Here is a 27,357-nt window from a genome sequence, read left to right on the forward strand (position 1 = left end):
CTTTTTTTTTTTTTTTTCAGATAGTCTTGAGTGTGTTCAGTTTGAGTGTCACTATAGCAACATGGTCTTCAAAAAAAGTGAGTAGCAGATATAAGGGGTAACAGGAGAAACTAGTTAGGATTAAAACAAAAAACAAAAACCTTTGGAAATATTCTCCACAAAATCCATTTTAAAGTTGAATTACCAGCGATTGGTAATATGTCCAGAATTTGGTCTAGTTACCTGGAAAAGAGGTAGGAAATCCATTATTATTCAGGAGTCAAACTCTGAGGCTCCCTAGAGATCAGGTTGAAAGTGAAAGTAAAGTCGCTCTGTCTTGTCCGACTCTTCGCGACCCCATGGAATTCTCCAGGCCAGAATACTGGAGTGGGTAGCTGTTCCCTTCTCCAGGGCATCTTTCCAACCCAGGGATCGAGTCCAGGTCTTCCGCGTTGCAGGCGGATTCTTTATCAGCTGAGCTACCAGGGAAGCCAAGAGATCAGGTTGAACACCTTCTATAAATTGTCTGGGAGGGAAAATCCACAGTTAAAAAAAAAAAAAAATTGTTGAACTCCAATACTTTATTTCAAAAATAAAGTATTTTATTTTTGAGACCCATTGTTGGGTCTCAATCCCAACAATGACACCCTCACTACTCTTTGTTAATAACCCTTTTATCAGTGTTAGCTCCCATCTCAATCTTAACCAATAAACTCTGAAGTCTCTCCCAGCCACATTTGCATATTATAAACAGGTTTTAAAGTTAAAAGCTTTCAACACTCAGGTCAAGGAGTGATCCTGAAATGGGGCTATTTTAGGGGAAGGAGCACTTGCGCTCAATACTCTCCAGTCACACCTATGGGCTGCTGCTGCCTTTTATCTTGTTTTGAACTCCTGGCTCTGCTTTTATGCAGCAGCTAAACTAGCAAAGAAAAATAACATAAGGTGCTAGGTTATGTGAACTTACAGAAAAAGTGGCAAAGGAGTGTCTGCGTAGTCAAGTACAATTTAATGCATCTAGAGGGAAATAATTAAAATAGGCTTAGTGCAATTGTGGACCCTTACAGGAAGCTGCTCGAGCAGTAAACTCTCTGCTAAAAGAAGTCAACAAAAATATTAGGAATGACAAATAAAACTACAGAACAAAATGCAAAATATTATCGTAACCTTGGAGAAAACTGACACCTTTGTTAATTAGAGTATTATATATGGTTTTGACCTCTGTTTTAACTTTTTAAAGTATAATTGAACTATAATTTATCCCTAAAGGTATCTAAATTGATCTAGAAAATAAGATGGACAGAGGGACATGAGAGTGAGAAGCTTGCCTTGGCAAGTATTAGACATTTTACATATTTAGTTCTCATAAAATAAGATAGGAAATATCAGCATTTTACAGTGATGTATACATTAATATAAGTTTCTTCTGCAAATAACAAAATAATCTAACAGAAGCTTAATCAAACATAGGGTTTTTGTCTTTGTTACTCTGAAGAATTGTTGGGGTAAGTGATAGCTGGCATTTGCTCAGGGCATTTTCCCCATAGCTGCAAGAACTCCTGAAATTATATCCAAATTCCAAGAAGAAAGAAAGGAGGCAACCAATATCTGACATTCCTTTTATCAAGTAAGAGTTTTCTGGGAAGCCCCTCTAAACATTTTTCACTTATGTAGTATGATCAGACCTTTTCATATGGCTATCCCTCGCATATAAAGGAGGCTGGGAAAGCAAATCCAGAACTAATGTTTCTCAGGGTCTGTGATGAGGTGGTCACGGAGAGACTATTCTAGAAAAGTGTGTTTGGTTGGTCAATCTATAGAGTCTGCCCAGCTCACCCCTTGAATTGCTTAATACCCATGTACCCCCTTCTCCCAGATGCAGGCATTTTACATTAAATGTATTCATCAGACCCCTAAGGAAGGCAACCCAAAATCTCAGCCAGCTACTGAAACTGGTTTGAAGTCTTCTCTGTCATTCACTCTTTCTTCTTCTTTTTTTTTTTTTGTTTTTTGGAGTTTTTTGGACACACCACATGTCATGCAGGGTTTTAGTTCCCTTACTAAGTATAGAATCTGTACCCCCTGCAGCGGAAGTGCAGAGCCCTAACACTGGACTGCCAGGGAATTCCCACTATCATTCATTCTTAAAGATTTATCAGTCAATAGCTAAAGGACAAGAAAATCACTTCTCCCTGTCCCGAAATATCCTATATAATAGCTAGGATGATAGAATAGTGGGAGTGGGTTGCCCTTTCCTTCTCCAGGGGAACTTCCCAACCCACAAATCGAACCTGGGTCTCCCGCACAGCAGGGAGACTCTACTGTCTGAGCCACAAGGGAATCCCTACAATTAAAAAGCTCTCAGAAAAGGAAAGAATGGGGAATGTCCATGTACATCTCTCCTGGTGCAAATGTTTCCTGAGGGGACACTTAAAACAATTTTATCATATGTAAATTATATGTCAGTTCAGTTGCTCAGTTGTGTCCAACTCTTTCCGACCCCATGAATCACAGCATGCCAGGCCTCTCTGTCCATCACCAACTCCCGGAGTTTACCCAAACTTATGTCCGTCGAGTCGGTGATGCCATCCAGCCATCTCATCCTCTGTCGTCCCCTTCTCCTCCTGCCCTCAATCCTTCCCAGCATCAGGGTCTTTTCCAATGAGTCAACTCTTCGCATGAGGTGGCCAAAGTATTGGAGTTTCAGCTTCAACATCAGTCCTTCCAATGAACACCTAGGGCTAATCTTTAGGGTGGACTGGTTGGATCTCCTTGTAGTCCAAGGGACTTACAAGAGTCTTCTCCAACACCACAGTTCAAAAGCATCAATTCTTTGGCGCTCAGTTTTCTTCACAGTCCAACTCTCACATCCATACATGACCACTGGAAAAACCATAGCCTTGACTAGACGGACTTTTGTTGGCAAAGTAACGTCTCTGCTTTTTAATATGCGTTATAGATTGGTCATAACTTTCCTTCCAAGGAGTAAACGTCTTTTAATTTCATGGCTGCAATCACCATCAGCAGTGATTTTGGAGCCCAAAAAAATTAAGTCTGACACTGTTCCCACTGTTTCCGAATCTATTTGCCATGAAGTGATGGGACCAGATGCCATGATCTTAGTTTTCTGAATGTTGAGCTTTAAGCCAACTTTTTCACTCTCCTCTTTCACTTTCATCAAGAGGCTCTTTAGTTCTTCTTCACTTTCTGCCATAAGGGTGGTGTCATCTGCATATCTGAGGTTATTGATATTTCTCCCAGCAATCTTGATTCCAACTTGTGCTTCTTCCAGCCCAGCATTTCTCATGATGTACTCTGCATAGAAGTTAAATAAGCAGGGTGACAATATATATCCTTGACGTACTCCTTTTCTTATTTGGAACCAGCCTGTTGTCCCATGTCTAGTTCTAACTGTTGCTTCCTGACCTGCATACAGGTTTCTCAAGAGGCAGGTCAGGTGGTCTGTCAATAAACCTATAAATAAAATATAAATATATAAATACATATATTCTTGTTTAGTCTCGAAGTCGTGTCTAACCTTTTCAAACCCATGGACTGTAGCCTACCTTGCTTCTCTGTCCATGGGATTTCCCAGGCAAAAATACTGGAGTGGATTTCTTTCTCCAGGGGATCTGACCCAGGGATCCAACCCACATCTCCTGCATTGACAGGCAGATTTTTTATCACTGAGCCACGAAGGAAGTCATATATATATACATATCCTTAAAAAAAGTTTCTCTAGGACAGTCTTTTTTTCATTTTAATATACATTAAAATCACCTAGAGGACTTGTTAAAACAGAGTGTTGGCCCCATCCTCAGAGCTTGTGATTTAGAAAGTCTGGGAAGAGACTGAGAATTTTTACTTATAATGCCTGTTCTGCTGGCCTGGCGACTACTCATCCTCTCCCCTTGTTAGAACAAGTTCCTGCACCAGGCATACAGTGAGTCCAAGCAAAACAACATGTTGGAGTTTGGAACAGAGAAAGGTTTGTTGCAGGGCCATGCAAGGAGACAGTTAACTCGCGTCCCCCCAAAATTCAAAATCCCCAAAGGGTTTCAGCAAAGCATTTTTAAAGACCAGGTGGGTGTGGGGTGTTGTCTGAAGCTTATGTGATCAACTTGTGCACAAGTCACTGATTGATGGTAAGGAACAGGGTGGTGTCAGTCCTTAGGTGCCAGTAGGTCGGGGAGCTATGGTAAGTATCAAGTACTTACCATCCTCCACTTGGTGAGGAGTTTCCACATCTGTAAAAAACAACTTAGGAAGATGTTTGTGTGCATGTGTGTGGGCTAAGTTGCTTCAGTAGTGTCCAACTCTGTGATCCCATGGACTGTAGCCCACCAGGCTTCTCTGTCCATGGAATTCTTCCGGTAAGAACACTGAAGTGGGTTGCCATGTCCTCCTGTGGGGATCTTCCAGACCCAGGGATCGAACTCACGTCTCTTATGTCTCCTGCATTGGCAGGTGGGTTCTTTACCACTAGGGCCATCTGGAAAGCCCCAGAACATGCATTAGATAGTGTTATCTAGGTGTCAATACTTCAGACAGGAGCTGAAGCAGATGATATGCGGGAAGGGCCTGTCCTGGGAAGGCCCCATAGGGTCCTGCTCAGTTACAACCTGTAACCTGGAATACACAATTCTACCCACCATTCCTGCTTCAAGGCTGTAGCCTTGAGAGAGTTGTTGAGACCATCTAAACAGTATATGTGACTGAACCTACTTAAGGTCTGCATATAAAATATAAGATTCTTTAAGGCTGATGTGGTGATCTGCCTGTCCTGTGGCCACCAAAGACAAGCCCTTGTAAGTAATTTCCCTTGTTTGTTAAACCTGCCACCTGCCAGTCTGGAGTGGTCTGCCCCTTTCTTTAGTCTCTCCTTGCCCTCTGTGTACAAGGATCAGTTTGTGAATAAACACTTTACCTATGTCCCTCCTGATATATTTTAAAGTGTTTTAGAGCAAAATTCCAGGTGTCATATCTTTTCATACTCATAAATGCTTTGGCATCTATCTTTAACAAATAAGTTTTAAAAGATCGACAATATCATTATGATACCTAATAAATTAAGCAATAATTCCCTAATGTCATCTAATATCCAGTTTTCATTCAAATTTCCTTGATTTTGTTCTAATTAGAATCCAGGTAAGGTCGATACTTTGCATTCAGTTTGTATGTGCTTAACAGGGCTTCCCAGGTGGTGCTAGTGGTGAAGAACCCACCTGCCAGTGCAGGAGACCTAAGAGACACAGGTTTGATCCTTGGGTCAGGAAGATCCCCTGGAGGAGGGCATGGCAACCCACTCCAGTATTCTTGCCTGGAGAATCCCATGGACAGAGGAGCTTGGTGGGCTATAGTCCATAGGGTCGCAAAGAGTCAAATATGACTAAAGCAATGCAGCATGCAATATATAACAAGTCTTTTGTAATTTTAAACAGTTCCCTTTCTCCCATGCTGATTTTTTGTTTCATTTATTTGTTGAGAAAAACAGAGTCAGTTTTCTTGTAGAATATCTTTCTGGATTGTTTTGTTTACCAAAAAATGTCATTTAATATAATCTTCTAGCTCCTATCTTCTATAAATTCATACATGAATCTGAAGACTTCAGTTCAGTTCAGTTCCTCAGTCGTGTCTGACTCTTTGCAACCCCATGGACTGCAGCACGCCAGGCCTCGCTGTCCATCACCAGCTCCTGGAGATTTTTCAAACTCATGTCCATTGAGTCGGTGATGTCTGAAGACTTCACTGGCTATTACATTCAGAAGAAGTTCTTTTCAAAAGAGTTTTTCACTGATGATGCTATGTTCTGAATTCTTGACTTCTGGAGACAGCCTTGCATGAAAATTCCTATAAGGCCCACATAACATGGTGCTGTATACCTAAGAACCCGTTTTCTAGGACTTCCCTGGTGGTCCAGTGGCTAAGGCTTTGTGCTCCCAAGGCAGAGGGCTGGAGTTTGATCCCTGCTCAAGGAACTAGATCACACATGCTGCAACTAAGAGTTCACATGCTGAAACTAAGACCTGGCACAGCCAAATAAATTAATAAATATTAAAAACAAAAACAATTTCCCTTCTTTCCCCATCTCTCAACTAAGCTCTCAGTACCAAGGCCATTTTCTCTGTAGTCCTCTGTGGATGAGGGAGAGATTTTGGAAATACTTCATTTAGCCTTACACTGAGCCCTTTGGTGAGTCAGCTTAATGTGAGAGGGTCTCCTATTAGACATCACCTTAGACTTTATTTTTTGGGGCTCCAAAATCACTGCTGATGGTCATTGCAGCCATGAAATTAAAAGACGCTTACTCCTTGGAAGGAAGGTTATGACCAACTTAGATAGCATATTTAAAAGCAGAGACATTACTTTGTCAGCAAAGGCCCATCTAGTCAAGGTTATGGTTTTTCCGGTGGTCATGTATGGATGTGAGAGTTGGACGGTGAAGAAAGCTGAGCGCTGAAGAATTGATGCTTTTGAACTGTGGTGTTGGAGAAGACTCTTGAGAGTCCCTTGGACTGCAAGGAGATCCAATCACTCCATCCTAAAGGAGATCAGTCCTGGGTGTTCATTGGAAGGACTGATGTTGAAGCTGAAACTCCAATACTTTGGCCACCTCATGCGAAGAGTTGACTCATTGGAAAAGACCCTAATGCTGGGAAGGAGTGGGGACAGGAGGAGAAGGGGATGACAGAGGATGAGATGGCTGAATGGCATCACCGACTCGATGGACATGGGTTTGGGTAAACTCCGGGAGTTGGTGATGGACAGGGAGGCCTGGCATGCAGCGATTCATGGGGTCACAAAGAGTCGGACACGACTGAGCGACTGAACTGAACTGAACTCGAGTTTGACCTTAGTCCTCCTCCCTGAGCTAAGCCATCAAAACCAAAGCACAAGTTTGCCTGGAAGAGCTAATGTTCTCAGAGCTATTTTAGAGTAGGAAATTTCTTGTTCTTCACGCACAGGCAAAACCCAGAAGAGAACGTTAATGCCCTTGGGAGCAAAACTTTGACCAGCCAAGAATGTGAGCCAATAAATATGTCCCTCTTTCTCCCCTACAGTATTTCTGAGCTGTGTTTCATATGGCATCTCCAAAGGTCCCATGGGATTGAATGATTTCCTAAGCCATAACCTGTCCTTACTCTTTCTCTTTTCACTTCCTTAATCTCTAGGTTCTCACTCCCACATGAAAGATTAACTTTTGGGAGGAACTAGACTACGATAGGGCTTCCCTGGTGGCTCAGCTGATAAAGAATCTACCTGCATTGTGGGAGACCTGGGTTCGATCCCTGGTTTGGGAAGATCCCCTGGAGAAGGGAACCGCGACTCACTCCAGTATTCTGGCCTGGAGAATTCCAAGGGGTTGCAAATAGTCAGACATGACTGAGCCTCAGACAGTGTCCTAAACCTACTTTAATCTGTGCATTTATCCTTTTTCTCCCCCTTTGAATGTATTTATTGGAGACACTGGGCTGCTTTGTCCTATATTTTTTCCACATTGTGAGTTTCACTGATTACCTTCTTGTGGTTAGACTTTGTTCCTGTATACTCTGTACTTCCCCTGATATAGAGCCTTGATTAGATTGAGGTTCAAAATTTTAGCAAGACTATTTCATAGGTGGTGGTGGATATTCCCATGTGGAATGTACATATGAGGTTTGGTTGTCTCTGTAATGTTAATATTGATCTCTGAGTTTAGTTTTTGCCAACCTGACCCATAATGTTCCCCTTCCACTTTTCACCTAATCACTTCCTTCATTTTTTGCTTTATACATTTTGAATGCTAAAGTTGTTTTAGGCAAGTATAAACAATACAAGTTTAGAATTGTTATGAAAGTGAAAGTGTTAGTCGCTCGGTCATGCCTGACTCTTTGCGACCCTATGGACTGCAGCCCACCAGGTTCCTCTATCCCTGGGATTTTCCAGGCAAGGATACTGGGGTGGTTTGCCACTCCCTTCTCCAGGGGATCTTCTTGACCCAGGGATCAAACCCGGGTCTCCCGCACTGCAGGCAAACTCTTTACAGTCTAAGCCACCAGGGAAGCCCTGATATTGTTATAATTGTTACATTTGGTGCATTAAGCTATATGTCCAAATGAAGTAAATCCATTTCTAGAGGGTTTTTTTTTTTTATTTAAAGTCTATTTTATTTGCTATTAACAAAAGCTATACCAACTTTATTTTGACTATATATCTTTTTCCATCCTTTTATTTTCAATAAGAAGTAAGCAACATACATGAAAAACCTGGGATTTTCCGAACATATCTCCTAAAACTATAGCCTTGTTACAGTTGTGTTTTCTTAGTCACCAAACACAGCAGATGACAATTTGACCAATTTTTCCACTGTTATCACCAACCTAGAAAAGTTGTAGGTCCTCACTGCCCACTATCCTAACGCTTCTAAATAGCCAGTTCTGTATTTTAAAGTCTCTTGTTTTTAGTACTCCATTGTCGTACTGAATTTTCTAGAGTTAGAAATGCATTTTACAAAAATAATAGAAAACTCAACTGAGGCAGTTGATACAAATTCAGCTGGTTCAGCAGCTAAATTGCTGACACCTCTGCAGTGCCTTTGGCCTTTCCTTCACCATCACATAACTGCTAATGCAGCATCAGCCCTCCTTCCTGCCACCTCTACTTATCCAACTCCCATCCTCAGGAGTCAGCTCAAATTTCCCCTACTTTGGAAAGGAGGTCCCCTGGAGGAGGAAATGGCAAACCACTCCAGTATTCTTGCCAGGATAATCCCATGAGCAGAGGAGCCTGGAGGGCTACATATGGTCCATGGGGTTGGAAAGAGACTGAGCAGAGCACAGCAGAGTTGCCTGTCTAGAGCACGTTATGCACATTATGATATTAATGCAACCTCTTTGGGTGTGAGGGAAGCAGCATCCAGAATAAGTGGAGTAAGGAAGGGTAGGAGATGATGGAGTGAAATGGAGACAGTTCTTTTCTAATTTTTAAAATTAATTAATTTATTTTAATTGGAGGCTAATTACTTTACAATGTTGTGGTGGTGGTGGAATCAGCCATGGGTGTACATGTGTCTTTTTAGTGAAAAAAATTTTGGTCATGAAGGTGAAAGCAGAAAGACAGGCTGTTGTTCTGTCTGGAACAGTCTATACAGTAATATATATAAATATATATATATATATATATATATAGTTACATATGTATATATTCTCTTTCAGATTCTTTTCCATTATAGGTTATTATAAGATATTCAATATAGTTTCCTATATTATACAGTATCTTGTTTATTTTTTACAAAGTAGTATGTATATGTTAATTCCAAACTCCTAATTTATTCACCCCCCCCAAACCCGTCCACAATCCCCTTTGGTAACCATAAGTTCGTTTCTATGTCTGTTAGTGTGTTTCTGTTTTGTAAGTAAGATCATTTGCATCATTTTTAATGATATGTAAATAATATCATATTTGTCTTTCTCTGTCTGGCTTAGTTCACTTAGTATGATATTAATAATGTCTAGATCCATCCATGTTGCTGCAAATGGCATTATTTCATTCTTTTTATGGCTAATATTCCACTGTGTGTGTGTGTGTGTGTGTGTGAGTGTGTGTGTACCACATCTTTTCTTTTTTAAAATTTTTTATTAGAGTATAGTTGATTTACAATATTGTGTTAGTTTCCACAGTACAGCAAAGTGAATCAGTTTTACATATACATATATTCACTGTTTAGATTCTTGTCAGTACAGAGTATTGAGAAGAATTCCTCATCCTATACAATATGTCTTTGTTAGTTATCTGTTTTATGTATAGTAATGTGTATATGTCAATCCCAATCTCTCAATTTATCCCTTCCCCTCTTTTCCCTGTGGTAAATGTAAGTTTGCTTTCTACATCTGTTTCTACAAAACAGACTCTATTTCTGTTTTGTAAATTAGTTCATTTATGTCATTTTTTTAGATTCCACAAGACTTACTTCATTTTGTATGAAAATCTCTAGGTCCATCCATGTTGCTGCAAGTGATATTATTTCATTCTTTTTTATGGCTGAGTGATATTCCATTGTATACATGTACCACATCTTTATCCATTCTTCTGCTCATGGACATTTAGGTTGCTTCTATGTCTCGGCTATTGTAAATAGTGGTGCAATGAATGCTGGGATGCATGTATCTCTTCCAATTAGAATTTTCTTCAAATATATGGCCAGGAGTGGGATTGCTGGATCATATGGTAGTTTAATTTTTAGTTTTTTAAGGAAATTCTGTACTGTTTTCCATAGCGGTTATATCAATTTATATTCTCACCAACAGTGTAGGAGGGTTCCCTAATGTTCCTAAATTTTCCTCCAAAATTTTTTCCTTGTAGACTTTTTTTTTTTAAGTTTCCAAAGAATTTAAAGAGTATTTAACAGATGTTCACAGTACACGGGAGAATAAGGATTAGCAAAGAAAGCAGCATCTGATCTCTTTGGCTAGGGGCAAGAAATACATATCCATAGGAGCCTGGAAATACATATACCAAAATATTAACATTCTGGGGGTAGATTACAGGTGATTTTTGGCTTTTTTCCCTACCTTCTGATTTCTCCCAAGGTGTTTTTTTAATTTAATAATAAACATGTATTGCTTTTCAGCTGGGGAAATATGGTATTGGTGCAGGGGGCAAAAAACACAGAAGACACACAAAAAATCCAGTTGCATTTTTTCAATCTTCTAATTTTTAAACTACGAAGAATCATGATATCTAAATTTATGTATGAAAAAAGAAAATATGTAGGAAGATCCTTTTTTTCTAGTTGTAAAAATATCAAATACAAAAGAGGAGAAATTATTGCTTTACTTGAGAAACTTACTTCCAAATTACTTTCATGTATTTTAAAAAATCATAAAGAGCATCCAAGAAAAAATCACATACAGTTTCCATAGGAATAAGTACAAAAAAATGGGGTTGATGACTGCCCCAAATGATAATTCCTAAAGGAAAAAAATTTAATATTTAACTTTTTTTTTGAGGCAGGGTAAGTGAACTACACATGTCATAATAAAATTTTCTTACTTTACAAGGAGAAAGGACTGTGATCCTGTTTTTGATGCATATTAAATACAAAATCCACTGTTCTGATCAAGATGAGGGGGAAAAAATTATTCTTCAACACTTCAGTTCTCATGCAATGAAATCCAAAGGTCTGTTGAATCCACCTTTTCAATTCATGTACTGCCTATACTTTCTCTTCTGAGACACATTTATGGAATAGGCATTTACAGAGCCATCCACCTTTTTCCCTTTTGTGGAGTCAAAGGAGCCAAATCCAATTAATGTCATCATTTCTATTTCTTCCTCTATTTTGCCCTCCAAGTCTTCCTCAGTTAGCTGATGTTCTTTGCTCTTTGCTTCTTTTGTTTCTTTCTTCTTCTCATCTCTTCTTTCTTTCAGTCGAGAAGGGGAAGGAGATGTGGATCTATGTCTTCTTGGGGACCTGGTCCGCCTTCTGTGCCTGAACGAGAGCGGCTTCTTCTCCTATCTCGCTCCCCAGACTGGGACCTTTCTCGGCGCCTGGGTTCTCTTTCCCGGATGTGGACCCGGATCGCCTGTGCTCCATCCGTGGGGAGCCGCTGCGGCTGCGACCCATTTGGAATCTTCCTCCAATACAAGTCCTCTTTGTAGTCTTCTTGATGATAGTCATTCTTACTGAAGGGAGGTTATACCTCATTGTAGTTTTGATTTGCATTTAATAATTAGTGACGCTGAGCATTTCTACATATGCCTGTTGGCCATCTGTATGTCTTCTTTGAAGAAAGGTCTATTTAGATCTTCTGCCCATTTCTGGATTGCATTATTTGTTTTTTTAATATTGAGTTGTATAAGCTGTTTGGATATTTTGGAGATTAATCCCTTGTCGGTTGCATTATTTCCCCCCATTCTGTAGGTTGTCTTTTCATTTTGTTTATGGTTTCCTTTGCTGTGAGAAAGCTTTTAAGTTTAATTAGGTCCCATTTGTTTATTTTTGGTTTTATTTTCATTACTTTAGGAGGTAGATCCAAAAATATATTGCTGCAATTTATGTCAAACAGTGTTCTTTCTGTGTTTTCCTCTAGGAGTTTTATAGTATTCAGTCTTACATTTAGGCCTAAAATCCATTTTGAATTTATTTTTGTATATGGTGTTAAAGAATATTCTAATTTTATTCTTTTACATCTAGCTGTCCAGTTTTCCCAGTACCAGTTATTTGAGACTGTCTTTTTCCCATTGTATATTGCTGCTTCCTTTGTCATAGATTAGGTGACCATAGGTGCATGGGTTTATCTCTTGGCTGTCTATCCTGTTTCACTGATCTGTATTTCTGTTTTTGTACCAGTACCATTCTGTCTTAATTACTGTAATTTGTAGTATAGTCTGAAATCAGAAAGCATGACTCCTCCAGCTCTGTTCTTTTTACTCAAGATTGCTTTGGCTATTTGGGGCTTTTTGTGTTTCCATAAAATTTTTTAAATTATTTATTCTAATTCTGTGAAAAATTCCACTGGTAATTTGATAGGGATTATATTGAATCTGTAGATCTCCTTGGGTAGTATAGTCATTTTAGCAGTATTGGTTTTTCTAATCCAAGAACACAGTATAGCTTTCCACTTGTTTGCATTGTCTTCAATTTCTTTCATCAGAGTCTTATAGTTTTTGGAGTACAAGTCTTTTGCCTCTTTAGGTAAGTTTCTTCAGAGGTATTTTGTTCTTTCTGATGTGATGGTAAGTGGGATTTACCATCTCCTTCATTTCTCTTTCTGATATTTTGTTGTTAGTGTATAGAAATGCTACAGATTTCAGTATACTAACTGTATCCTGCAAACTTACCCATGAGCTCTGGTAGTTTTCTGGTAGTGCCTTTAGGATTTTCTATGTATAGCATCATGTCATCTGCTAATGCTGACAGTTTGCTTCTTTTCCAATTTGAATTCCTTTTATTGTTTTCTTATCTGATTGCTGTGTCTAGGACTTCTAAAACTATGTTGAATAAAATTAGTGAGAATGGCTATCCTTGTCTTGTTCCTGATCTTAGAGGAAATGGTTTCAGTTCTTTACCTTTGAGTATGATGTTAGCTGTAGGTTTGTCATATATGGCCTCTATTATGCTGGGGTAGGTTTCCTCTATGCCTTCTTTCTGAAGAGTTTTTTTTTTAATCATAAATAGTATTGAATTTTGTCAAAAGCTTTTTCTGCATCTATTGAGATGATCATATGGTTTTTATTCTTCCATTTGTTAATGTAGTGTATCACATTGATTTGCAGATATTGAAAAATTTTTGCATCCCTAGGGTAAATTCCACTTGATCTTGGTATATGGTCCTTTTAATATATTATTGCACTCAGTTTACTGGTATTTTTTGATAATTTTTGCATCTATATGTTCATTAGTGATATTGGCCTGTAATTTTTAGTGTGGTATTTTTGTCTTACTTTGGTATGCGGGTGATGGTGCCTCATAGAATGAGTTTGAAGGTATTCCTTTCTCTACATTTTTTGGGAACAGTTTCAGAATAATAAGTATTAAGTCTTGTCTAAATGTTTGGTAGAATTTGCCTGTGAAGCCATTTAGTCCTGAATATTTGTTTATTGGGAGTTTTTAAGTTACTAATTCAATTTCAGTACTGGTGATTGGTTTGTTCATAGTTTCTATTTCTTCCTGATTCAGTTTTGGGAGATTGTACCTTTCTAAGAACGTGTCCATTTCTTCTATAATGCCCATTTTATTGGTGTATAGTTGCTTGTGGTAGACTCTTATGATCCTTTGTATTCTGATTGTATTGATGTGCGCCCTCTGCCTTTTTTTTTCTTGATAAATCTGGCTAAGGGCTTATCAATTTTGTTTATCTTTCCAAAGAACCAGCTTTTAGTTTTATTGATTTTTTTCTATATTTTTTTGCCTCTATTTTGTTTAATTCTGCTCAGATCTTTATGATTTCTTTCCTTCTACTAACTTTGAGTTTTGTTTTTTCTTCTTTTTCTAGTTGCTTCAGTTGCAAGGTTGGGTTATTTATTTGAGATTTTTCATGTTCCCTGAAGTAAGCTTTTATTACTGTCAACTTCCCTCTTAGAACTACTTTTGGTGCATCCCATAAGTTTTGGATCATCGTGTTTTCATTTCCATATGTAATGGAATGTTATTCGGCCCTAAGAAAGAAGGAAATCCTGCTACTTGTGAATGGACCTTGTGGATATTTTAATAAGTGTAATAAGTCAGACACAGAAAGACAAACAGTGCATGGTATCCCTTATATGTGGAATTTAACCCCCCCCCCCAAAAGTCAAAATTATAGAAATAGAGAGTAGAAAAGTGGGAACTGAGCACTGGGAATGGGGGAGATAAAGGTTAGTAAAAGCATGCAAACTTTCAGCTGTAAGATGAAAATATCTAAGAATCTAATGTAAAAGTGGTGACTATAGTTGATAGTGATAGTTGCTCAGTCCTGCCTGACTCTTTGCAACCCCATGGACTGTAGCCTGCCAGGCTTCTCTGTGCATGGAATTCTTCAGGTAAGATTACTGGAGTGGGTTGCCATTTCCTTCTCCAACATTGATAACACTGTATTAAATAATTGAGATTTGCTAAGAATAAAACTTAAATGTTCTCATCAAAAAAGAGATAAATATGTGAGGTGATAAATGTATTAACTAGATTAATTGGTTATTAATTAAATAACTAGGTGGGAATGAAATGAAAATGAAGACAGCAAAAATTCCATATATATACATATGCACTGCCTTCAAATAGAGTCAAAGGAGATATTCTGTCCCTAAAGGATGGGATGCTGTGTTTTAAATTGCTATTAAGACAAGTTTATTCCCACTCTTCTGCCTCCATAATACACCTTGGGAAACTATAGCTTAGTACTAGAGGAATTTTCTCACTTACCTCACCTCTCATGATGTCCATTCTGTGCCAGGGAGATGGAATTGTTTAAAGGTATGCATTTATTACATTTAAAAAAAATGGGCAAACCCTGTAAACCAAGCGATTTCTTGTTATGGCATAATCTGCCTTAAAGAAATGCTCACAACACATGCACAGGGCATTGCTTATAACAAGAGATTTAAATTTAAAAGTTATGGAGTATATTTACAGCAGCACAGTACTTACAAAACTGTAAAATTATTTCTCCCAACTGAGAGAACTGGGGTAAGAATTTGGGTCCATGATGTAGGAAATGAAGGTTAAGGGCTTCTCTAGGCCTTGGGTTCTAATTTTATTTTACTGTATTATGAAATCTTCTGCATCAGGGTCTAGAGTGCACTATTGAAATCTTGTAGCCCTTTCAGGCTTCAATTGCATGTCATATATAGAATTCTTAAGGGTCTCATTAGTTGAAGATTTGGGGGAAATTTTTCAAAGCGACAGTAAGTTTGGTGAGATACAGTTACCAAAATATGATGGATTGTTCTCTTAGGCAAGAATTTAGGACAACAGAGAAAAGAATCCCTCTCTGTTTGTGAAACCTTGTCTAAGTTGTTTTTAATTCTGGATACCACACTTGAGCTGGGACACTGGCACATTGGAGTGTATTTTCAAAACACCACGGTGGTGAAGGAATCTGAAACCACCTCAATAGAGGCAGGGAGTAAAAAAAATTCTGCCAGGGAAAGAGGAAAACATCCCAGTATTGCACAAAATGGTATTAACTCAATAGCTGGTACCTCTTATAGCCCTGTCCTGTTCACCATTGTGTCCCTTGCTCTTAAGTCCACCGCCGCGCACACAGTGGGTCCTCAATCGATGTTTGTTGAATAGTTACGTTACGGTGTAATCTTAAGGGAATGATTGCCTGATCATAATTTAAATTAACTACTACATCTGAAGGAAACATTATTGCAGTTCTTGGGGGACGCAGTGGCTGAATCCTGGCTCCCGCAGTGGCGCATCTAGGGCATCTTCGGTTCCAGGAGGCCTTACCAGGGATGACCTTTCTTTCTCTTGCCCTTTTCCTCCCTCCCTTCTCCAGGCTGTAGATGACTCCGTGGTCACGAGGTTGCGACAGTCCGCGCCGTCGTGGAGACAGCAGGACGTGGAGAGAGAACTACATTTCCCAGCTGACTCTCGCGCGCGCGCCCCTGCTCCAGTGCGAGGGGCGATTGCAGCAGGCGCTCGCTCCCCGCCGAGCGCTCGTCGCCCGCCGGAGCCTCTGCCAGGGGATGAGGTGGGAGGCGCTAGAAACCACTTAGCTACAGCCAACCGCCCAATGCAGCACTCGCTCGCTCCCCCCACCAGCGGAAGCGCCCGCGGAGCACAATGCAGCACTGAGGCAGCGCCGCGGTGGAGGCTGCAGCGCCTGGGTCGCCACAGCTCGGGTCGGGGCTGGGAGCGGGTGGCCCAGGCTAGTCCCGGGCGCGGGGCGCGGGGCGCGGGACCCAGACGCGGCTGCCTGGGCATGAGGAGCTGAGCATCTCGGGCGAGGCGGGCGGACGGCAGCACCATGCAGGCGGCGGCGGCGGCGGCGACGGCTGTGTCCGTGCCCTTCTTGCTGCTTTGCACCCTGGGGACCTGTCCCCCGGCGCGCTGCGGCCGGGCAGGTAAGTTCGCCGCCCTCTGTGGCTCTGGGACGTACCATTTTCCGGGCATCTTTGCAGCCCTCAAGTGCATGATAAAGGGGCATCCCCATTTCCTGAGTTAGCGGGGAGATTTTTTTATTTAGAAGGGTGGTGAGAAGTGAACCAAAAATATATTGTGGGGGCGCTCGGATGCATTAGAAGCTTTAGGTCAAATGCTTGTTTTTCTTCGGAAGTAGAAGAGGAATGCGGAGGATAGAAGAGGGGGCTCTGCTTTTGGGCCCCGATCTTGGATGCTCTCAGATGAGCTGGTCCAAGGCTTTGCGTCTGGTGTCTCTGCGTCCTTCCCAGATGGGGTCCGGGAGGGAGTGGAGGTGAGATCTTCTCCGGGGAACCATCGGACCGCAGGATGGATGAGTGTCGGTCAGGGTCATTATTTTCGCCTTTCTCCCTAATTCTTCCTTCCCCCCTTTCCTGCCTGGAGGAGACGCCTCGTTGACCGAGCTGGAGAGGAGGAACGAAAACCGCTTCCTGGAGCGCCAGAGCATTGTGCCACTCCGGCTTATCTACAGCTCGGGTGGAGAAGACGAAACTGGCCACGACGCGCTGGACACGCGGGTGCGGGGCGACCCCAGCAGCGGGCAGGTGAGAGGCGCGGTCCAGGGGGTGGTCCTACGCGCGGCCCTGCCCACTCCGACCCTGCGTTTGCTCTCGGTTGCTCTGGAGATGCAGTGTCTTGGGTGAAAGCAACGCAATTCTCTTTCGAGTCATGTATGGCGCTCCCTGTGCAAGAGAAAGAAGAGAAAGGCGGACAAAACCCACAAAGAGTTACAGGCCGGGGGCTTTGCTCAAGAGGTGTTTGTGCGGGATGCCTCCATGTGTCTGGCAACCTGAGTGAAGGGGCGGAGACCCTCTCACCGCTGCCAAGCAAAAGCCATGTGTAGGCAAGAAGGGATATAATATTTGAGCAGGATTTACATCATCATTATTGTTGTGGTTGTTGTTGTTGTTTTAATTCTCAAAGAGAAGGCTTTGTGTGATTTAAGCCAAGGTTGATGCTGTAGGAAAATTGGAAAAACAAGCGTAGACATCCCTACCTAAACTTAAAATTAAGCTGAACTTCAAGGTTCTCAACTCACTCAATTTGTGGACATCGGAGATGGACCCATTCACCTCCACCTTTCAAAAAAGACATCCCCTTGTCCCCTTTCTTTATTGGTAGCAGTCCTCTTGGTGTAATTAGGGCAGTGTGGCTTTGGGGGCATTTATAAAGTATGTTTTTAAATTAAAATCTAACTACAGTTTACCATATTTAGGTCAATATCACACATTCACAGATATGCTTGAAAATTCTTTTTTGAACTTAACTGGTTAATCTAAGTAAATATTTTGGGGCTCTGTAAGCATTTTTTTTTATTTACATGTATCAACATGGCAACCAGTTCATCCACCTGTAAGTACATATTAAGATAGAACATGTTCATGTAGTTGAAAATTTTGCATACTTCACTAAAGTAGGCTGAATATTTTTACATGTCTAAATATATTCTTAATATTTTAAGATGTGTCTTGATGTGATAATCATAGTAATTTATTATAAATGTAAAATATGTAAAAATAGAAAAATGTTCCGTTTTTGTAGCCAAGTACTTAATTTTGTTAAAATCATAACATGATAGAAATTAATTTAAAGGGCTATAGTAATATCCATCAATTAGATTATTATAATAGAAAATTTAATATGTCAAGTTTTAGTGAAGGATCCCATCATTTGAATTAATGTTTGGTAAATACCTTTTCCATTATGATTTGTTTCCATAGTAAAACTAAAGAAGCATCGGATACTGTTAGAATTACTTCTGTAGAGGAATATTCTCACACTCATTTGCAACTTTTATTACAAAAAATTTTGAACACACACACACAAAAGTAGACAGACTACTATAATGAACTCTGAGCTTCAGCAATTAGCAACTCATAGCCAATCTCATTTTATATACATCCTATTTTCTTTTCCTTTCTGTGTTATTTTGAAACATTTCATAAAAAATTTAACTATGCACCTCTAAAATACAAGGATTTTTTAGAAATGTAATCATGATATTATCATAGCTAATGTATATTATATATGTCAATGTATTATATATAAATATATAAAATAGACATATAAATATTATATATATTTAAGTTTGTTTGAACCAGGATCCAGATAACGTTTATAAACTGCAATTCGTTTTTTTAAAGCCTCTTTAATGCATGGTTTCCCTCATCCTTTTTCTTCCTTTTTTCTATACAATTTATTCATTGAAGATATGGGGTCTCTCATCCAGTAGAGTCTTCCACAAGCCAAATTTTTGCTGATATAGACATTGCTTTAAAACAAATCACAGTGCTTTAAAACAACTCAGAGAGGAAGAAAGTAGAGATGGAGAAAAAGAAAACTGCAGGATTGAACCTGGAGACTCCTGGAGCCTCTGCCTCATGCTGGTGATGTCTTTAGGTACCCTCTGCCCTTCTCTCTGTTGGTGAAAGACCGCTATTCTCGGACAACAGGCCAGTCCTCCTTTTTCTCCCCATTTCTGGAATACCACTTTTGTGGGGTTTTTTTTTTGGTTCACAGATCTCTCCACTTGGGGCAGAAGGTACTTGGGGTCTGTGCAGCTTCTACGTCCTACAAGGATAAACCTCACCTTTGAGAAGAATGACCATGACCGCCAAATGCCCTCACTTTTGGAGAGGTGTGAATGAATTGGTAGGATTTAGCTTAAACAACAGCATGAGTAGTTCATTCATTCAAGTCAGAAATGAGAGTGAAGATGCTGTCTTGTCATCAAAGTAATTATGACAAGCAGTTATCTCCATGCTGGCACCCGATGAGGTACAAATAGTGCCTGTGGTTGGGTGCTGGGTCATCTGGGGAGCTACAGCAGTTTATCATGTTCCTCAGCTACAGTTAGTGATCACTGACTAGTAGGGCTGAATCTGGCAGAGTTGTAAAGACTTAGTTGCCATATGCCAACACTTCCTCCAGTTAGGAAACTAAGGAGTGGTCCTGCAATGTGTCATTTCTTATTTCATTGAGAACTGTTCATTGAATCCAAAAACATAAGTTAATTATGTATGGACCTTGTTATTTCTTTGGTGATTAAATGGATGTAATTTATACTCATAAATATGTTTAGCAACCTCCTTTCTAATAATAAGATTAGGATTCTTACTATTAGCTCACAAAGATCTATACTGATTTGTTTATTTAAAAGACATTTATATACTTGAGTTCATGCTGTATACCATTTTTTTTGTAAGACCCTGGGGATTTAGAAGAAAAAGACTCAGTTCTAGCCTTAAGGAGTTTACAGAGGAGTAGGAAGATGAATGAATAAATAGGTAGTTACACTGTGTCCTTGTGTGTGATTTTCTGGAGGTGATCACAGAGAGATGTGGAAGCAGAGAAGACAGTGCTTAACCTAGCTGAGCAGTCAGGGTGAGTTCTCAAGGGGAGGCACTATATGAGCTGTGTTTTGAGGGTTGGTAAGAACTGACCAAATTATAGGGAAGGGATGGTCATATCAAACGAAGGGTCAGCAGGTACATGGACGTGAAATCAAGACACATTTTTGACTGCAAATAGTTAGAATTTAAGGGACAGCAGAAACAAACCGGAAAATAGATGCTGCAGCCCTTTCATGACTTGCTGAGGAATTTGGGCTTCTCCTGAAGGCAGTTCAAGGATTTCAGTAAGTAGAGTTACTGACCTACGTATAGGTAACCTACTAGAGTTACTTAGGGTAACCTACTAGAGTTACCTATACCATCATATTGTTATGATATAACCCTAATTGTTAGAAATGAATAATGTTAATTTCAAAGGCTGAGTGAATGTGGTTGTTCACTTTAATTCATTGTTCAATGCCAATTCACATATTCATTAAGCTTCATAAGAACTTAGTTACTAAGCATACTTAGCTGCTTAGTATAAATGAGTTAATATTTATGTAGCACTTAGAACAGTTCTGCATGTTCTACAAGCACTATATGAGTTTTGTTAAATAACATTAACTCCCTTAGGCTGCTTGAGTACTATTTAGAAGTTTTATGACATCACTTTAATGCAAAATAGTGCCCTAAGTACCAGAATTTAACACTTTCCCAAAAGTAAGTTACAAATTACTCAAGTTTACATAACTAAGTGGAATCTTAATGATTATAAAGATGAAAGAAATATTATAGGCCATGTAACCTAATTGAAGAATCACTTCTCACCTGGTAAGATAGAGTCACTGATCTAGAGTAAGGAAACCGGCAATGTTTTACTTAATGTTTGAGAGAGCTTACAAGAACTCTGATGTTATAAAACACCTGGCTTTTACTTTTACTGTGTTCTTACTTCAGTTTTCATCCCAAAATGGAACTGCACCTTTTATATTTTTGGAAAATTTATTTTAGTTCTGTGGAAATACTGGCAATTTGATAGGTGTGAAATAATTAATTCTGTTGGTATGAGTCCATATCTGTATGGCCAGTTACTTGAATGTATACTTTTATTTTCATCCTGAATCAGATGACTGACCCATACTGAAAGCTTATTTTGCCATGAAGTTCTAGAAATGGTATTCAAAGGAATTGTATTTGATTGTGGGTAACCTTGCTTTCCTCAAGATTGTCTTCCTAGTCTGAAGTAATTTCAGTTTTGTAAAAGAGCACGCAGAACTGGAATATTCAAAGTATGCAGTCTTCCTTCCATCTGACTTGAAATTACTTGTGCTGAAAAAATTGTATGTTGCAGATAATAGGATAAAACATATTTTAACAGAACACCCATATAGGCAAGGTATCACCTACGGAGTCCTGCTATTGATTTGAAACCGATGGTCACGTAATTGCTCTTTTTAAGAGCAAGTACCTTCCTGGTTACTCTTTATTTTTGCAAGCCAAGCATGATAGATTTAGCGTAGCATCAAAGATAGGTTACTTGATGGTTTGTTTTGCCGTGTGGTCACCCCATACATTTTCAATAATTTGTTTGGCAGCCAGTAATTGCTTTTGCTACAAGTAGCAGAATTTCTTTTTATCAGAAGTCTTTGTCAGTGAAGAGACAGGCTACTTGTTTTCTATCTCATTCGCTGGAAAGGGTTTGTAAGCCTCTCAAGTAGTCAAGTGTCGAGAACATAGACCTACCATTTATTATAGTTTTGATAATCAGTAATGAATGGGGAAATGCAAGATGGACACAGGATGGCAAGAGATAGCTGTGCACTGTTTTTATGAACATAATTATCTATATGCCTAAGCATGCATGAGCTGCACCAAAAATTGGGTTGTTTCACTTGGGCACACTGCGTCAGCGTGACCATCCGTTGTCTGCAGTACTGCTTTCCTGGAGAAAAAGGGCTCCTAGGAATTACAGCTTTAGAAATATTTTGCAAGTATAGGACAAACATCTTTTTTTTTCCTTAATGTGCATTTGTTAAACCTAAATAGCTCAATATTGATAAAACTGTGCAACCAGTCAAAAATTTGTTCCACTATGATAAACGGGAAGGAGACATTCCCCAGCACATTTTTATTTTCCTACCAACCTTCTCTTACAATTACATAATTAAAAGAAAATAAAATTCAGAATTGTAGGAGTATTCTTACATCTTGTTTTCAGTCTATGAGATCCCAATTTGTATTTATTTCTTTTGGGAACCTTAGAAATTCTGCCCAGTGGTTTTACCATGCACAAAAGAATGTTACAGCTACACATGGAAAACTGTTACCAACGCTAAGAGCTTATGGGATGATAAAAATTGTCCTTAAGTTTTATTTGCTTTCTCTTCTTTTAATGAATGCCAAGTGTTCTGTTATTTTTAATGATGAAAGCCTCTTCTAAAAGTACATGGAGGAAGGCCTGTTTTCTTGTCACATAGGGTTCGTAGTACTCTTTAACTCCAGCGGGGCCCAGATACTGCCACATTCACCATTAAAGATTGTGGGTAAACCCCAAAGGGAAAAAGTATATTATTAAAGAGTGGAGAAGGACACAAGAAAAGGAAGACACCTTGAGATGAATGGTGAGAAGGAGGAAGGAAAGAGAAATCAGGAAGAGATAAATACTTACACCGTGTTGTCACGTTACAAAATACACTAAAATATTTAATAATATTTAATAAATGGTAATGTATGTGTCTACTTTTTATGTGCGAAATAGTTTTCTGAGTTCTTGTGACCTATACAACTCATTGCATCCTCACAAGAATCATGTGACAGGTAATATTTAACTGCAAAATTACAAGGCTGGTAGATAGCTGAGAGGGTTTTTGAACGCAGTCTCTTCAGTTCCACTGCACTGCCTGTGTGCTGAAGCACTATGCTAAACTGGCCTTTGTGCAGGAGGTCATCAACGTTTCCTCAGATATCCTTCAGTGGTGCTGGGGTAAATGATTTCTTACATCCGTTCCCCTGGAGCTATATAGTTCTTGCAGCACTTGAAAATATCTTTAAAAAGTTGTATGGTAGTAAAGAAACTTGCAGAAAATGGTAGAAATGATTCATTTCTACTACCTTGAGAATGAGAATGGAATATATAAAGATATTTAACATTTAAAAGGTGAACAACACCTCTCAAAGGATGTGTGTTTTGTTTTCAAACTGGATGTGCACATTTATCTAATCTTTCTTTGTAAATCAAAGATTTCAGTATCCAATCGTCAATACCAAAATTATATATGCTCTTTTGTGGTCTAAGCTTTATAAAGCAGAAACATGAAATGCTCAATAGAAATCCATATTTGTATGTAAATTTTCAAATGAAAAGATATAAAGTATCTTTCGTGTCTTCATAGAACAAGTAGCTCCAGAGTCCCAGATGTCAAAGCATTCAGGTCAAAGAGATACATAATCAATTATAACCAAAATGATAGCTTCTGTGAACATCTAGCTGGATATGTTCACTTAGGTAATAAAAGCATTAGAAAGCAAATACTGAGGGAAAGAGTTGAAAAATAAGAATTAATGTTTACTATTTATGTCAGGCACTGTGCTGAGTGATTTACACGTGTTATCTCTCATTATGAGGTAGGCATGATTATACCCATTTTATAGATGAGGAAACTGAGGCTTAAGGAAGCTAATTAACCAGCCCAAGGTTATACAACTGATAAGTAGTAGAACTGGGTTAAGAATTCTCAAAGAAAATGTTAGAGATTAACATAAAATAACCCTTTTATAATCTTTGCTACTTATTTAATATGTGGTTACCCATTTATCTATGAGTTGGAACAAATGTAACATATCTTGAAAACTCTTGACCTGATCTCCTACCTGATCTCCTATCCTACCCTGATCTCCTCCCTTGCTAACTTCATTTATGGGGTGACTTGATGTCATGTTTAGGACGTGTTATAGGCTTTCATTTCTAGAAATGGTTATGATTTCTACTTCTACCTCAGATTTTTTTAAAACATTTAAAACATTTATTTATTTTGACCATGTTGTGAGGCACAGGATCCTAGTTCCCCCACCAGAGATTGAACCCATTCCCGTTGCAGTGGAAGCCTGGAGTCCCAGTCATTGGACCACCAGGGAAATCCTACCTCAGATATTCTTTTAACCACAAGGAAATATCTACATGTGCATCTGAATAGCAGTAGAGCTTGTGCTTTTAACCACAAAGGAATATCTACATGCGCACTGAGTACTTGTTAGAGTTTTATCTGTCAGAAATTCATGTAACAGAAGTTATTTATGGAGAATTATCATCTGTTCCTTTGTAGGGCACTGGCCTCACCTCCAGAGATTCTAGGGTGGGAGTTTTTTTTTTTGTTTTTTTTTAAGTCTCCAGGGGATTCCAGTTTGCACCCAGGGTGGAGGAGCTCTTTGTATTCTCAAGATTTAAGTTATTTTTTCGTAAATCTCTTTGGATTTCAGTTAGTCACAAGGGAGCTTAGTATTTGAATTGGTATCAACAGGAGATCTGAGTTCAATCCCTGGGTCGGGAAGATCCCCTGGAGAAGGGAATGGCAATCCACTCCAATATTCTTGCCTGCAGGATTCCATGGACAGAGGAGACTGGTGGGCTACAGTCCATGGGTTGCAAAGAGTTGGACACGACTGAGCCGCTAACACTTTCTCAGTCACTCCTCTGACCACTTCAGTCACTTTCCCGGCTTTTTCTAAGGGATAATTTGAAGGAATCTTGTAAGAAATATTCCTGCAAAACCAGTTACATGATTTCACTGAAGTCGTGGAGAACATTAAGCATGGTTTCGCATCAGGACCAAAAGGAGAGATTTGTCTTACACTTTTGTTTCCTTCCTTAAAGTGGATGTCAAAAGTTTCCAGGAGAGTTGTGCTCTCTTCCAGAGAAGTCTTAGCATGAGTTTTCATAGTAGCTTCATTCCTAGCTCATTGTCCTGTCCTGCTCATCATCCCCATTTCAACACAAAAGTCATCTGAAATCCTCTTGACTCATGGTAACTTATCAACCTGGGAATTCATATCTGTGCACATTTTCAAGTGCATGTTAGATTTAGATTGAAGTAAATATTAGGCTTTAAAAATGTGATCTCAAGAGGTTTCATTTGTTCACTTTTTAAAAGTAACCCTATTCCACCCCTCTCCTTGTCACTAGTACTCTTGTTTCCTTCCTAGCACTTGACATTCCTTTTAACAATTGACTTGTTTATTGTCTTTCTTTCACTATGCCATCATCGAACTGTAAAAGACACAAGAATAGTGATCTTGTCTGTTTGGTCACCACACATCTTCCCTGCCTAGAGCAGTGACTGGCACAGAGTTGATGCTTAATAAATATTTATTGAATTAATGAGTTTTCTTTCTCCCCTGGTTTTCTCATCTACTTGAACATTTTTTTCTTGTAATTATCCACATAAAACAAGCTGAACTCTTCTTTGGAATACAGTTGTGTCCCAAATGAATAAATGCATGAATAATTTTTTGTGTTTTCAAATATAGAATGTACAGCTCCTTTGATAATTATAACTATTTGACACAGAAATGGAGCTTAAAATGCTGTATTTCAAAAAATATGAAGACATCATATAGAAAAACTGATTTTAAAGTTCTAGGTGTCCTTTACTTCTTCATTTTACCTTTTGAGTTGCTTTTAAGACAGAAATCTATTTTCCCCAGAGCAGACTATTATATATAAATTTATTTTGAAAATAAAACTTAAAATATAGTACTATGATCCAGAAATGTCAGTAGTTCTAAAGCTGAACAGAGAAGGAAAAAGTTTAATCCCTCTTTCCCTCTGCCCCACCCTGTCTCACCATCTATTTGTTGTTTGTATTGAAGAGATGTTTCAGAATTTTATTCATCTGTAAGGGTCCGTGCTTAGTCGCTCAGTCGTGTCCAACTATTTGTGACCTTATGAACTGTAGCCCACCAGGCTCCTCTGCCCATGGGATTTTTCAGGCAAGAATACTGGAGTGGGTTGCCATTTCCCTCAACATTTTTCTTCTCCTTTTTGAAAATTAATTTTGTATCAGGAGATTTTAGCACTTAGCAATAGTTGCCCCTTTGCTACATTTTTTCTTTTGTCCCAAGTAAAAGAACATTAGATGACTCTTTGAAGATGGGAAATCAATGATACTTTCCTGAAACTTGGCCTCAAGAGCTCACATTTTATAAGTTGTTTTAAAATGTTCTACGTAAGGCAGTAGAATGGGAGGACAGTTCTTTTCAACCACTTATTCTAATTGGCATGGAGTTATGTCTCTAGCTTTCCCCTCTGGTTGGTCAATTTCTATTCTTATATACTTTTTTTTTTTTTTTTTTTCAGTTTGCCTTTTAAGCAGGCTTGTTTGTGAGAAATTGAGGTCAGGATGTTAGTATCAGGCTGGTACACCAATTGCTACACCTGGTCAGAGCTTAAGGTCTGGGATCAATGGTTTCTCTTTCTTTGGATTAGATTAGCAAGATGCTGCAGAGGGAAATGCCACTTCAGAGACCTGATGTCCATGAATTCCCTCATGGGTTTTTAGTGCCTTTGGAATATCCTGTCCGGAGTCTGGCCTAGAACCTGGCTATGGATCCATAGCAGTCAAGGTTATGCAGGGCAGTATCGATCTAGGAGAGGCTAGAGTAGGAGAAGTTGGCAGACGAGTGATCTTGAGGGATCAGAACATGGACAGGAACAGACTGTGGGTATAAGGGTGGTGGAAGGTGAGATTCAGGAAAATAAAAATATCAGATCTAGAGAGAAGGTACTGGCTCCACTGTGCCAGCTTAGTCCGATATCCTCCTGGCTCAACTAGAGAAAGAGACCTGAAGGAGTCTGAGGCACTTTTCGAGGTTTTAATCTTAGCCCACGAGGTTTCAGTGGTTCGCTCCACCCTTATGTTTCAAAAGAGAACCTTGTGTGTTTTAGTCAGACTTGCTCTGATGACCCCTGAGACTGTTTCCATGCCCCCATGAGCATGTTTGGTTCAGGGGGAAGAGCTACTTTCTCCTCCTCCCTCTTCTTACCCCTTCAACTCCTCTCCCCACTCCCTCCTCCTCTTCTCTTCCCCATTAATCTAATTCAGACTGCAGACTGTGCCTCTCCTGGGTCAGAGATGATACTTACATAAAGATTGATTTCCTAACTCACGTAAGAGTTTATGCTCTGAAAAATCATATTTAGTTTGTACGAAAGGAGCAATGGGCTTATTTTACATGCACTTGGTATGTGTTCAAAATGTATGTTAATAATAGAAGAATCTTGTTAGTGGGAGTTTGGAAAATTTGTTCTTATTGAGATGGATAATTTTGGTGTCAGTCTCCATTTTCTATAAATACTGGGTCATTTTCACGATTAGTTTGGTATCACCTGCAGTTTAGCAATAGTTTAGGAATACTTTGATGTGCTTTTGAAGAAAACTT

At 39.3% G+C, this 27,357-nt stretch overlaps 1 protein-coding gene and 1 pseudogene across 1 annotated transcript in view; one reads left to right on the top strand and one right to left on the bottom strand.

Moving 5' to 3' along the window:
* The first annotated feature begins 20 nt into the window (after positions 1–20).
* The window catches only part of ADAM22 (ADAM metallopeptidase domain 22), a 266,992-nt gene continuing 239,655 nt past the window's right edge, over positions 21–27,357 (top strand). Inside the window, exons 1-3 of the mRNA XM_081533901.1 lie at positions 21–77; positions 15,945–16,512; positions 16,973–17,133. Of these exons, the coding sequence (XP_081390027.1) occupies positions 16,416–16,512; positions 16,973–17,133 (258 nt within the window). The 5' untranslated portion in view covers positions 21–77; positions 15,945–16,415. The remainder of the gene's footprint in view (positions 78–15,944; positions 16,513–16,972; positions 17,134–27,357) is intronic.
* LOC145522799 (U4/U6.U5 small nuclear ribonucleoprotein 27 kDa protein-like) lies at positions 11,119–11,584 on the bottom strand (annotated as a pseudogene).

Source organism: Giraffa tippelskirchi, chromosome 10 (assembly GCF_054371585.1).
Source record: "Giraffa tippelskirchi isolate mGirTip1 chromosome 10, T2T-mGirTip1v1.2.pri, whole genome shotgun sequence".
In the NCBI taxonomy this organism is placed as follows: domain Eukaryota; kingdom Metazoa; phylum Chordata; class Mammalia; order Artiodactyla; family Giraffidae; genus Giraffa; species Giraffa tippelskirchi.